This window comes from Humulus lupulus, chromosome 6 (genome assembly GCF_963169125.1).
Source record: "Humulus lupulus chromosome 6, drHumLupu1.1, whole genome shotgun sequence".
Lineage (NCBI taxonomy): Eukaryota > Viridiplantae > Streptophyta > Magnoliopsida > Rosales > Cannabaceae > Humulus > Humulus lupulus.
The window spans coordinates 221,062,483-221,077,884 of NC_084798.1; the positions used below are offsets into that span (position 1 = coordinate 221,062,483).

Below are 15,402 nucleotides of genomic sequence, written 5' to 3' on the forward strand. Positions count from 1 at the left end.
CACCTGGATAGCTATAATACACACATTCATATAAATTATTTTGGGATTATAACTTCAGGTGCCGAAATAGAAAAATGATGCACATGTGTTGCAAAAAAAAGGGATGCGTTGTAGTCGCTCCCTATATATATATATGTATATATGAATTATATTCTTGCCTTTTTAATGGCTTCCACGTCCGGTGATTGAAGCAAAATGAAAATAAAAAATATTGAAAGAAGAGAAGAAGAAACAGCACTACTACAATGTGGTGCCATATTATTCCTTTGAAGGAGAGCTATGGAATTGTAGAGAAGGCTTTGGTTTCAACTCTATTTATAGACAAAGCAATTAACTACATCTATAGACTTTCCATTATAACTATAGTACATCAATAATTTAATTTTGTGGAATTAATATTTACTGATCCAGTACTTTCTTTTGGATAGTGGGACATGGAATACTAGGCCTAGGGAAAAGTACCAAGGTAAAACTACAGAAAATATTCTTGTGCCAAAAATCTGACTTTGAAGATATGTGATATATATTTGAAATGTGATGAGAATCCAAACACTAAAAAGATATATAGCTTGAATTTTAGTGTCTCAAGTGATAAAGAAAAATTAATATGGATCATTACACATATTTTTTTTATTTATTTATTATTCATCTTATTATAAGTATATTTATTAAACTGGCATTAAATTTTATTTTCTAACTATAGGAAAGTTTAATTAATGTCAGTTAAATAATATATATATATATATATACATATAAGAAGGATATTTTTTATTGACAAAAATAAAAGGGGGACAAATTTTAATTTGTGTGCTGTATTTTTGTGGCACATATATTTATAAGTGTAGGGTTTTAGATAAAGTGATGATGTGCGATGCATTTTGATTTTTTGACAGGACTCAATTAACGTTAAATAATAGAATTAAAGTAATTATTTATTAGATTCCTTGTCACTTTAATTTGAGATATGGGTCCAAGACTCTTTGTTCACCTAAACTGTTTATAATTGAATCAATTAAATTGATTGATATGGAATAATTGTACCATAATGTTTAAAAAGTATGTTAATTGCTTTCATTTTTCTTCATCATCTAAAGTATGTAGTGTCGGTTAAAACTTAAGATATACACAAGCCTAAAATGAAAAAATTGTTTATATCGTTACTAAAATGTTTGTGGCTAGAAGTAAATCAGTTATAAAAGTTACAATTTATTATAACTAAAACTAGGCATTAGTAATAAGTTGTGAATTTTTTTTAGTCAGTGTTAGCATGATTTAAGTAATAAGTTTGATCTTAACATTTAAGTCATGACAAAAATACTCCGACAATCAAGTTACATCCTGCCAAACATATTAGACCAAACATATTTACATCCTACCAGCACCTCAAAAAAGGCCTGAACTTTGATGTTCGAATTACAATTGATCCAGCCAATTCAAATCACTAGTTGTGAAGCCTTTGCCTGTGATGCCTTTTATCCTATATTTGACCACATTTTTAATATTTTGTACAAGTAAAACTGCCTATTTACATTTAAGTTGCCATAACACTTCATTCCTATTTAGCCAGAGCTGATAGCACATAGCAGCCAGAGTGACTGTGAGCACGCCTTTCTTGAACTTGCTATGCTGCTATGCCTTATATTGCTCATCAATCCATGGATCGAAGTAGCTGGTGTCCTCCATTTTAGCCAATTCTTTACTTCTGTTAATACTCTACTGCTGTACGTGCATTCAAAGAGAAGATGTTGTATGCTCTCTACATCAGCTTCACACACTACACATTCCACCTCTTGACATATATGAAACTTCTGTAACCTCTCTCTAACTGGCAGTCTTCCACACATGATTATCCAAAACAGAAATCTATGTTTTGGTACCGCTGTGTTATCCCAAACCAGATGATGCCATATGACCTTGCTCTGTATTGGACATAAAAATCGATAGCCTTTTTTTATCTGGTATGCTTCAGACTGAAATTCCTGAGTATCCACCAACTGTTTGAAGCTATTTTTGACATTGACAATTTGCTTCCAGTACCAGCTACTTGCTGATGGAGCTTCATAACTCCACCAGTCAGCTGTACCCAAGTATACATGGTGAACCCACTTGATCCAAAGATTGTCCTGTTTTGTTGCCACAGCCCATATATAGTTCCCTATCGCTTCTTTATTCCACTCTAGGACATTTCTAAATCCCAATCCACCCTCCCTTTTTGATTTACAGAGTGTTTCCCAACCAACCAAGCCAGGTCCCAAGAACTTGGACTCTGCTTTCCATAAAAAGGCTCGGCAAATAGCATTTATTTTTTGTAGCACTCCTTTGGGCAAAATCATGATCTGAGACCAGTATGAACTGATTGTGAGAAAAACTGAATTAATTAAAACAACTCTACCTGCATACGAGAGATTTCTAGAGCTCCAAGTTCTAATTCGAAGAGTCATTTTCTCCACTAACATTTCACACTCTTCAGCTGATATTTTTTTTGAACTAATTGGGATGCCTAGATATCTAAATGGTAACTTACTTCTCCCAAAACCAGAAATATCCATGATTTTTTGAACTTCCATGGTACTCATTCCACAGCAATATATAGCCGATTTGGCTTCATTAGGATGCAAACCAGAAGTCTGATAAAATAACTTGAGTCTTTGTAATAACAGATAGATTGATTTAAAATCACCATGTCAAAATAATAGGACATCATCCGCAAAACATAAGTGATGTAACTTGAGTTGGGCACACCTTTCATGATATTGAAATTCTGGTTTGTTACCTATTTTCCTCAAGATACGAGTGAGATATTCCATTCCTAACACGAAGAGTAGAGGTGACATGGGATCTCCTTGCCTGAGTCCTCTTTGTGGTGGAAAATATCCTTGCATTGAGCCATTTAGCAGTATAGAAAATCTGGGTGTTCGAACACAAATCATGATAAGCTTTACTAAATGCTCAGGAAACCTTAAAGCACTTAACATCTCCTCTATAAAATCTCATTCCACCATGTCATAAGCCTACCTCAGATACGCGTGAGCTCCAAGTTATTAACTATTAAATACACACTATTATTAACTGCAATTATTAGTCAGGAAATATATTTAACTAAGAACTCTTTTAAAATCTATAGCTTTTGTTTAAATTATTAAGTGTTTTATTTTTTAATTACACAATCAATCCATAAGGTTATGTGGAAAATTGTTGATAAATGTCTTTCACAGTAATTAATCATTTCTTTTTCGAAACCTAGCTAATATATATATATATTTATATAATTCCATCCCTAATTGTCGCGTAAAGTAATATATATTACAAGATCTTGAAGCAGAAGAAAAGTACATTAATTCAACTTTATACATATATATATACTTCATGTCTTATATACTTTATGCTAGGGGTGCACATAGGTCGGATTTTCGGGTTTCGGGTTCATCGGGTTCGGGTTTTACGGATTTCGGGTTGAGAAAAATGGTACCGAAACCGATCTGAAATTTTCCGGTTTCGTGATTCGGGTTTTACTTGGGTTCGGGTTCGGGTTTGATTCGGGTTGGGCTGGACCATTTGTGTTTTGATCTGAAAAGCCAAAATTTGCAAAACTACCATTTTTTTACATTTTTTTCAAAAATACCATTTTTTCAGATTTCGGGTTTGATTTTGGGTTGGGCTGAGGCTAATGGGTTTTGGGCCGAAAAGCTAAATTCTGCAAAATACCATTTTTTTTTTCAAAAATACCATTTTTCGAATTTCGGGTTTGAACCCGAACCTGAATTTAACAAATTTTAAACCCGAACCCGACCCAACTTTTATCGGATTCGGGTCAGATTTAACCCGAATCCGACGAGTTTTTCCAAAAAACGAGTTTTCGAGTTACGAATCAGGCGGGTTTGCGGGTTTTTCGAGTCAAATGTTCACCCCTACTTTATGCATTCACCTACTGAAAACTTTCTATTCTTGTAAGTAGAAAGTTGTTTCATGGTCAATGAGTCTGAATAGGGGAAACATTGCTAATGGGGCAACTGACATACTCTTTTATATTATGGCTTTATTAAAAAAAAATTAATCTTTAAATAATTGAAGTATATTATGGTATTAGAATTCAACATTGCAAATTAGGGTTTTAGGTACCATAATTGAAACAGTGCATGTCTATATATGATTAAGCTTACTGTTTTGTATGGTCCATAACGATTCTACAATTTGTTTTAGATAAAGTGATAATTAATGTAAAAAGAGGAATCATCTTGATTTATTATTTAATTCAAACAAAGTATAATTAATTAAGCAATTTAAGAATCTACTTTTTGTGATATTTATATCATTGGTACCCCACATTACAATATCTAAGTACGGCTAGTGTGTGTGGTAATGAAAAAAGAATATTGTGATAATGGGAATAAAATTCAATTGCTTTCTATCTGTCGATCTTTTTATTGGTAAATAATAATTTTTGTGTAATTTCTCAATTATTATTAATTTTACACTAATAACCCTAACTATTATCACTAAGGTAAAGTACGGATATTCGCATTGGTGAGGATTGGATGCACTTTTACTTGTAAAAGTAATTGATGCAATCATATATATATATATATATATTTAAAGAATTATAAATATATAATTAACATTTTAAATATTCAAAAATAATATATTAATATTTTAAAAAATTAATATATGATATTTTAAATAATTGTATTAATGTGCTTGCTTTACATATATATTTATTTTGTTGCTAGAGATTGAAGCCTTAAGGAGCTTGATTTTATATGCAATTGGAATTTGTTTATTTGTGATATTTAAATTTAATAAGAATACTTTATTTTAATATTTATGTGATTAATTGGTTATGAGAAAAAAAATGTATGTATTTTAGAGAAAATGATTAAATAATTTAATATTAAAAAAATGCACTAAAATAACCAATTCAATCCGCACTATGGCGGATTTGAATGGATTAGAAATTTAGAATTTACACTTATTGCAGATCAAATAAATTATGAGCAATATAATGTGGATTGAATTTAATGTACACCCCCAATATATATATATATATATATCTTCTATATAAAAAGTGTGTAAATAAAAAAAAAAATTGGTTTTAACAATTTATTTTGTTAACTTTAACGGAATATTATAAATATTTAATAAAATATACATTTAAAACTAACTAAAAATATATATTTATTAATTATATTAATATAAATTCAAAAATATTATAAAATATCACTATTATAATAATATTTAATATAAGACTACATATATAATAATTATATTAATTCAAAATTCAAATGTTATAAAATATCATTATTATAATAATGTATAATACAAGACTAGATATTTAATAATTATATTAATATAATTTAAATATTATTATAATAATATTATATAATCCTAATTTTTTACTAATTATATTAATATGAATTCAAATATTATAAAATATTATTATTATAATAATATTTAATATTAATATAAATTTAAATATTATAAAATATCATAATAATAATATATAATACGTAATTTTTATTTGTATTTTTATTATAAAAAATGATCATTTATGTTTAAAAAAGTTATCATATTGTATATATATATTTTAAAAAATCATAAACAATGTTTTGATTTTATTTTTCATTTAATATGTTTATGTCAATATTTTATATATAATATTGTTTATTTATTTGAAATTTATATGACTATGATACAAATTTAATAAAAATAATTAATAAATTCTATAAATAAAACTAAGCAAACGTGTATTACACATTACTTGTATCAAGTATTTATATAAAGGAGAGCTACAAGGAGTTAATGTGGCACTCTAAAATCTCTCCAAACTACTTAATCTATTTCCTAAATTTTTCTAATGTTTTTTTCTACATATATATATAAAAAAATTATTCTACTTTTTTTAGAGATATTTTTACAAATTATTATATATTTTTTAACAATCGATTATAATTATTATATATTTTAAGTTTATTGTTATTAATTAATTACGGGAGAAACTCTATCTATTTTATAATTTTTTTTATTCTACTAATAATTATAATATATGTCAATAAAAAATATCTATAATAATAAATAATATATCTCTTCATACTTTTGATCTTTTGACAAAACATGAGGTTTAAAAGTTAATTTTCAAACGATTTATTTTGTTAACTTTAACAGAATGTTCTAAATATTTAATGAATATACTTTTAAAACCAACTAAAAATAGATATTTATTAATTATATTAATATAAATTAAAAAATATTATAAAATATCATTATTATAATAATAATAATCAATATAAGACTACATATATAATAATTATATTAATTCAAATTCAAATGTTATAAAATATCATTATTATAATAATATATAATACAAGACTAGATATTTAATAATTATATTAATATAATTTAAATATTATTATAATAATATTATATAATATTAATATATTTAAATATTATTAATATAAATTTAAATATTATAAAATATCATAATAATAATATATAATACATAATTTTTATTTTAATTTTAATTTTTATTATAAAAAATGATCATTTATGTTTAAAAATGTTATCATATTATATATATATATTTAAAAAAAATCATAAACAATATTTTGATTTTATTTTTCATTTAATATGTTTATGTCAATATTATATATATAATATTATTTATTTATTTGAAATTTATATGACTATGATACAAATTTAATAAAAATAATTAATAAATTCTATAAATAAAACTAAACACTGAATTGAATTGCTTGTATCTAGTGCTGATATAAGGCCAAAGTAAAACTCCAACAAATTGTTTGGTAGTACAATAACAAGGAATCTCAATCCAACAACATGAGATAATAGTTAGATATATTCCAAATACTATTTTATCACATTAATTAAATAACTACTCCAATTATATTCTTGGAATTTCTATTAATGAATATTCGTATTATGAATAATTATAGAGTTTATACGTTTTTGGACCTTGTGTTTTGTCTAATTACTTATTTGAATCCTGTGTTTTGACAAATTACTTTTTAGACCCTATGTTTTGTAAAATGGTTGAAATAGAACCCTAAACTCATTTTTAATAAAGAAAAAATTTAATATAACAACATAGTTTTTAAGGAGAATGATTTTATTTTTGTTCTGAATTGTTAGTTTAGTAAATTATTTGTGATTTTAGTTGAGAAATCATTGACCAAAATCGGATTGAGGATTCTATTTTAACAATTTTACAAAATATAGGATTCAAAAAGTAATTTGTCAAAATAAATAGTCTAAACACATAATGAGACAAAACACATGGTCCAAAAATATATAAACACGTAATTATACTAAATTCATATGACAGACAATGCATACATACTTTCTCGATGAATGTGCTTGAATAAAATAAATATTTTACATTTTAATCTGCCATACTAATTTCTGACTCCTTTTAGTACTTGACTACTATAGGACTCCTAACATAGCGCTTCCCGTCTGTCCATTTCAATTGTCCAAACACATAATCTTTAGGTTGTCCAACAATTTTGGCTTCAAAATAATCTCGAATTTCTTTTCTTCACCAATTTTGCTAAATTCTAATGTTGTGGGCTTAACATAAACAGAAACTCCAGCTGGGGCTCTCACATATGCTTTGTAGGTGCCTGGTGGGCCAACATTCTTAACTTTTCTAGTAATGATTGTTGTTGATTGTGAACTTAGATCTGTAACTGTAATGGAAGGGTAGTTGAAATTGCCTAGAGTGAATGATTTGGGACATTTATACGGTTTCTTATAAAATTTCTTAAGCATTGTTTCATTGTAGCCATGGGCACATAAAAAGTTCATGTAATCGTCAATAGTTCTTTCATACACAAGTCCAGGATCCATAGCTCGGTTTGGTTGAATGTGGCCTGAACCATATTCAAAGGGTGTTGCTTTTTTCATGTTCCAATCCAACATCGGTTCATTGTTGTTATCTCTAACTCTTGCTGCAAATAGATTAGCTCGATGAGAAGTAAAGAATAATACCAGTATTTGTCAAATATTCATATATATATATAGATTAGCATCACTTTGAGTCCTACCGATGGAGCTCTCAGTGTTCTCGACCTTTGAACAGTTTTTGGCGCGATTTTTTTTTTGCCGCGTATATTGTAGCTATTTAGAGTATCCTGTAAATTTATAGAAAAATCCAAATTATTTACAGTACCGAAAACTAAGTTCAAACATATTATTGCACGCGTAACTAATTTTTTTTTATACGCGTGGAAAACATATTTGAACCTAGTTTTTGGTACTGTAAACTATTCAGAATTTTCTGAATAAATTGCAGGAAGCTCTAAACAACTACAATATACACGGTCATAAAAAAAAAAAATTTGCCGAAAACTGTTCAAGAGTCGATAACACTGAGCCCCACCGGTAGGACTTAAAGTGAAACTCCTATATAAAAATTATCCATTATATTTGGGCATATGTGAATAAATATACCTGTTGTCATTATAGCTGAATGAATTGCAGCTGGACTCCAATCTGGATGAAGAGTTTTGAGAAGGCCAACGATCCCAGAAACATGAGGGCATGACATTGAAGTACCTGAAATTGTGTTGAATTGGACTCGACGCTTATCAAATATTTCATCAGTTGGTCCAACAGCTCCACTATATGCAGCAATAATATAGACTCCTGGTGCTGTGATATCCGGCTGTATGTGCAATGGAGAAAATTGGTTAACATTTCTTTATACAAAAATAGTAAAATCTAAATAAGAAAATTTTCAAAGTAGACCTTAAGCACAGCTGGCTGAATAACATTAGGTCCTCTCGATGAGAATGAAGCCATGGCTGGAGCTGGCTTAACTCCAACTCCAGTTTTTGGTCGAGTCATGTAAGCCATGGGAGCCCTAGAATCACAAAAGTATCATAATTATTATGTCAAATTAAATTTATTGTCTTTGATATAAAATCTACAAAGAAATAAAGCTTTTGAGGTTATTTGTTTGTACTTGGTAGTTTTGAGGTATTCAATCACTAAATTTCCTTGAATAGCATTGAGATGAGATGCAGGGAGCACATGAGCCTCAGGATATGTTTCATTCCCAATTAAGGGATGATTAACTAGAATCATTCCAACAGCACCTGCAAGAAATGCTTGGTGGCCCTTTTCAAGTGTTGAAGTCTCATCCCCAACATAACAAACCAAAATAGTCCCATTTACATTCTTTGGATTTAGGCTTTTAGGCTTGCAGAATTCCCTGGAAAACACACAAACATACAGTGACCTGTCACTACTTTTTAAAACAGTGGGTCATGTTTTTATAAATGTCATTGGCTAGGCTAAACTGCCACATCACTGTGTGTAATGTTTGAGTGTATATTTTAGGTGCACGTATTATTACTCTTATTTTTTATACTAACCCATAGGTCAATGGATAAAACTTTTGAGATGGCAAGCCGCGTGAAGAAAGACTTGCTCCCTGTGATTATATCAAAAAATGAACACTTAATTATATTTGTTTTCATATCAAAAGTTTGAGATACTTCAGGGCGTTTTACGAACCTCAAGGTGTTTTTTATTGCCAAGAGATACATAACTGCTGAACTCACGGTCGACTGTGCTAGCTGCCACGGTTATGGTCCATGGTGATGCATTAGTTACAGTCTTTGGATCATGTCCTTCGTTGCCAGCCGAGGCAACCACAACAATGTTATTCATAACCGCATGAAAACTCCCTATTGAAATCACATCTTCGAAAAACTCAATAGGTTCATCACTACCAATAGAGGCCGAGATTATGTCCACACCATCACTTATTGCAGCATCAAAGCCAGCCATAACATCAGCATCGGTGTAAGCTGGTGCATCTTCAGTTTGTAGCCAACCACCAATCTTGTAAGCGGCCACACGGGCTTTGGGGGATCCACCCTTGGCTGTGCCATTCCCATTGCCGAGCACATTTGCTCCAAAGACGAAACTACCACCAGCCGTGGAAAGAGTATGAGTCCCATGCCCATTAAAGTCTCGACTGGTGAAAAAGTTTGCCTTGCGTATATAAGTTTGAAGAGAAGAAGTGTTGAGAGTCTTTAGAAGTGCCATATAGCCCTTGCTAAAGTACTTTGCTCCTATTAGCTTCCTAGAGATTGGAAAACAGAGAAGAGATTATTTAATTTAAAAAATGTACAGTGACATGTTTAGAAATTTAAATTTGGCTCATTCACCTCTTCATTGGGAAGAGAAAGATTTAAATCTCACCATTTAGAGGTACTAGCACGTGTCCTGACTGACTCGTGCAAGTCAGTAATTAATAAAGAAAAACGGTTGAGATAGTAACATAATCACTAGTTTGGTAACATTGTATATTTTTGTCACAAAAAATAAGTATATAACTACAGCAAAGTAAAAATATTGAGTTTTTTTTTTATTTTATTTTTCATTCAACCATATATATATATATAAAAAAAAAAATTGTGGACCAACCTATTACAGTAGACTTTATCTTTGATGACTGGTTGACAACCTCCATGCCACTTTGATGGAATAGGTCCAATTCCTTCAAACTCATGAAAGCTCTTAGATTCAGGCCAAACACCTACCAAACCAACATTTACTTTACTACCCTTAAAAAACACAACACTATACTCATCTATTACTACATATATTTATATATATATATAAATCATTATATATAATATGTATAAGAGTTAGTTAGTGAGATGATCTATAAGTGGCTATAGCTTATTTGATAATGAGTTAATAAAGCATCAATATTTAAATTAGTAAATATTTACCACTATCCAAGTTTGCAATAATTACATCTTCACCGAATCTAGCTTTGTTCCAAATTGATTGATAAGAGACAGCACCACCATTTTTTTCCAATCTAAGAAATTCCCATGAATGAGTTGTGTGGAATTTCTTTCCTTTGCTCAAGAAAACTGATACCACATCTGGATGCTCTATATGTAATAATTAATATTATTAGATATACAACAAAACAATAGAGTTCATATATTTTGCATCACATTGAGTAAAAAAAAAGCTTACTTTGAATCTGTGCAACTTCTGTCTCATCAAGAATTGCAGCAAATCCATTAATATGTCTATTATAAGAGTAAAAGATTGCATCTTTTGCTTTTTCCTCACTGCACAAGAATTATGCATTTATTAAGAAAGAATCCAATTAAATAAAAAAAAAAATTATTTGTGTTTGCCTAGACTCGCCTGAAAATCTTTTTCAGGAATGGTGAGGAAAACCCGCCTCATTTACATTATTAAAATTAAAAATAAAATAAAATAATGTATGAGATTGAATTATTAATTATTACCTTCCTAAGTATGATCCAAGAAGGCTGTAATGAGAATTTGTGGCCCTTTCAAGATCTTCTGAGGAAGGGTTCACACCATGTGAATGTGTTCCCAAGTAGACAATATAAGGCTGCATATATACATATAAGAAAAACTTCAGAAAAAAGAAGCAAAATGAAAATATATGTATATATATATAAATATGTATATTTGTATATATTTATATGCCTGCCTTTTTAAGGGCTTCCACCGGTGATTGAAGCAAAATGAAAATAAGAAATATTGAGAGAAGAGAAGATGAAACAACACTACTACAATGTGGGGCCATAGTTTTTCTTTTAAGCATAGATGGAATTGGAGAGTAGGCTGCCATAGTTTTTCCATATTTATAGATAAGAAAATTACATATTTTGCATCTTGTAATTAGAGATGTATATCTTCCCCATGAGGAAGGCCATGGGGGATCCGTCCTTGATGGGATGGAGAATCTTCGTCTAAATGAGGAATGGGGCGGGGACAGGATTAGCACTCCCTGCTCTGACAGGGCTTATTTAAATTTTTATATATTTTTGTAATATTTATATGTATGTGTTATTGTAGTACAGTAATAACTTTTTTAATATTTTAAATTTTATTTAGAATAATGTTTAATATTTTAAATAATAAATATTGTGCAATATTTTAATTTACACATAATTTACTATTTTTGTTTTAAAATTTATTTTTTTAAATAAATAAGATTCCATGTGGGGATTCCCCGCCCCAATAGGAGATACCCCACCTCGCCCCCAACGGGAAATAAACATAAATAAGGCAGGGACAGGATTAAAAATATAAATGAAAAAGGAGACAGAGACGGAGGGAGCACTCCCCGCTAATTCCCTACCCCGTGTACATCACTACTTGTAATCGATAGAAGGTCCTACATTACTCTTACTTCTATTATTGACTAAGTAAATTAATAGGAATCCTTGTCACTTTAGATGTCCCTATCATTCCAATTCCAATGAACGAGGTAAAAGAAAAAAAAATACAGCATATTGTATTAATGTGAGAAAAAAAAATTGTTGCTTTTATAATTCACCACTTGATTGGGAATTACAAATTCATTTTATTTATAATTCACCACTTGTGCAAGTCAGTAATTTTTTTATTTTACAATTGAAGAAAACACATTCGGTTATTTCACCTCTATTTTTTTTTAATAATTAACTCCGTATAAAAATTGTTATTTTGATAGTGATGACAAACATGATAAGAATATGAAAGAGTGGACAAAGGCTCACTCTTAGTACACTTACTATAGTGTGGTAGCTAGCTAGCTAGTAGATGTCTATAATGATTCGGATAGTGACCACTACTATTAGAATATTTTTAATACAAATTTAACTTAAATTTGATAAATATTTTTAATAGTGTAAATTTTGTATCAAATTTAACTTAAAAAAAGTAAATAATTAATTTAATTTTTATTAATAATATACAAAATATAATTATTTTTTCAATTTTTATTGTAAAAAAGTAGTAATTAATCGTTAATTAATAAATTAATGTTAATATAATAAATAAAAAAGTGACATTTGGTTCATGTTCTAAATTTAATATAACTTTTAGTATTATGTGTCAAATTTGACATAATTTTTACAATATTAGTAGAGTGATAATTTGCTAAATATAATAATTCACTATCTTCTTAACACTCTATTAAAAATACTCTTAATTTAAGACATTTGGATTAAAAAAATAAAAATTAAGCAATTTACGAGCCTAGATTTAAACACTAGAATTACTGTGAAACCCAATGGAATTCGAGCTATATATATACAATTATTACGAAAAGACACGAGTCCAATAAATACATCTTTTGGTCACCTCAACCTCAGATTCCTTATCCCTAACTATAAATAATTGACGAATAGATAATAATACTTAGAAAGAGACAAAAGTAATCATTTCACATGTGCTCTACATGGCTAGTGTGTATAACGTGTAAGATAATCGGTCAAAACATATATTATTGTATTAGTGGACTCGATTAAAAGTGATTTGCTTTAATTGTTCAACTAGTCATTAAAATCAATAAATAAATGGGTGAAAATAATTTTTTTTTTAAGTAATTTTGTATTCTGGTCTATTTTTGATAATTTTTTGCAAAATAACATTTGTCTAAAATTCGACTAGTTATCTAAATTTTTCGGTCATTTGTCTAAAATTTTCAACTGACTATTTAAATTTTTCGACCACTTGTCAAAATTTTCGACAATCTGTCTAAATTATGAGAGACTATTTACAAATAATTATTAAAACTAGACTAGAGTGCAAAATAACTTTAAAAAATAAATCATTGTACCAAGACACCCTAAATTTAAATATATATATAATCTTTTAGTAGATATAAATTGAAGTATTTTGCTAGTGTGTATGACTCTCATTTCATATTAACTCTTTTAGTAGATATAAAATAAGTAATATATATATAGCATATTCTTTAGTCATTTCCATGTTGAAAGTGTTGCGGCACAACTCAACTTTTGAGTAGTTTTGTGTCGCTCACTCTTTGATCGTAGCCTATGTCTTCATAGGCTACAATCAGCAAATTTTTCCAACCGCCACAATTAATGCAATTTAAAAAATTCTTGGATTATTGAAAGGCTCATTGTTTCAACGAGCTCGAGTAAGCAACACATTGTCATACCATTATTTGTTATTAGTTTTGCAATTTAAAAATTCTTATAATTTTTATGGTTACACGAACTTTTTACTTGTTGAATGGATTTTGAGGAGGGTTATTATCTCAATAGATATTTTCTTGCCAAGAAATGTACTTGTTGATTAATTAATAAGGGTTCGATAGTAGTTTTGGTAACTGATTTTTAAGTAATATTGCAGAGATCTTTAAAGTATATGTATTTAGTTTGACTTAACCTCATCAAATTGATTTTATAATCTTATCTTATTTTAATTGTCTTTTGTTGTGAAGACAACTTCTTTTCCTCACCAATTTTGCTAAATTTCAAGCTTGCAGGCTTAACGTAAATAGAAACTCCAATTGGAGCCCTCACATATGCTTTGGAAGTACTTGGAGGACCCACATTTTTAACTTTTCTAGTAACTATCATTGATTTTGAACTTAGACTAGTAACCACAATGGAAGGATAGTTGAAGTTGGCTAGGTTGAATGAGGTAAGACATTTATGTGGTCTCTTGGAGAATTTTTTAAGCAATTTTTCATCATAGCCATGAGCACATAAAAAGTTCAGATAATCATCAATACTTATATCATACACAAGTCCAGGGTCCATAGCTCGATTTGGTTGGATATGGCCTGAACCATATTCAAACGGTGTTGCTTTTTTCATATTCCAGTCCAACAATGGTTCCTTGTTGCTATCTTGTATTTTTGCCGCAAATAGTTTACCTTAATGAGAAATAATATGGAATATCCTAACACATATAATATTTGTTGTATATAAATATAGTGAATATTTAAGTCTTATTGGTAGAGCTTTCACTATTCTCGATCTTTGAATAGTTTTTTGCGCATTTTTTATGATCGTGTATATTATATCTATTTAGACCATAATTGAAACAGTGCATGTCTATATATGATTAAGCTTAATATTTTGTATGGTCCATAACGATTCTACAATTTGTTTTAGATAAAGTGATAATTAATGTAAAAAGAGGAATCATCTTGATTTATTATTTAATTCAAACAAAGTATAATTAATTAAGCAATTTAAGAATCTACTTTTTGTGATATTTATATCATTGGTACCCCACATTACAATATCTAAGTACGGCTAGTGTGTGTGGTCATGAAAAAAGAATATTGTGATAATGGGAATAAAATTCAATTGCTTTCTATCTGTCGATCTTTTTATTGGTAAATAATAATTTTTGTGTAATTTCTCAATTATTATTAATTTTACACTAATAACCCTAACTATTATCACTAAGGTAAAGTACGGATATTCGCATTGGTGAGGATTGGATGCACTTTTACTTGTAAAAGTAATTGATGCAATCTAATCAACATCTATATATATATATATATATTTAAAGAATTATAAATATATAATTAACATTTTAAATATTCAAAAATAATATATTAATATTTTAAAA

At 28.8% G+C, this 15,402-nt stretch overlaps 1 protein-coding gene and 1 pseudogene across 1 annotated transcript; both read right to left on the reverse strand.

Moving 5' to 3' along the window:
- Nucleotides 1–1,559: 1,559 nt before the first annotated feature.
- LOC133786155 (uncharacterized) lies at nucleotides 1,560–2,975 on the reverse strand. Its single transcript, XM_062225366.1, has 2 exons — nucleotides 2,743–2,975; nucleotides 1,560–2,646 (listed from the first exon to the last, which is right to left on the reverse strand). The coding sequence occupies exons 1-2, from the start codon at nucleotides 2,973–2,975 to the stop codon at nucleotides 1,560–1,562; spliced, it is 1,320 nt and encodes a 439-aa protein (XP_062081350.1).
- A 4,324-nt stretch (nucleotides 2,976–7,299) lies between these two features.
- Nucleotides 7,300–11,666, reverse strand: LOC133783470 (subtilisin-like protease SBT5.4; annotated as a pseudogene).
- Nucleotides 11,667–15,402: the final 3,736 nt, after the last annotated feature.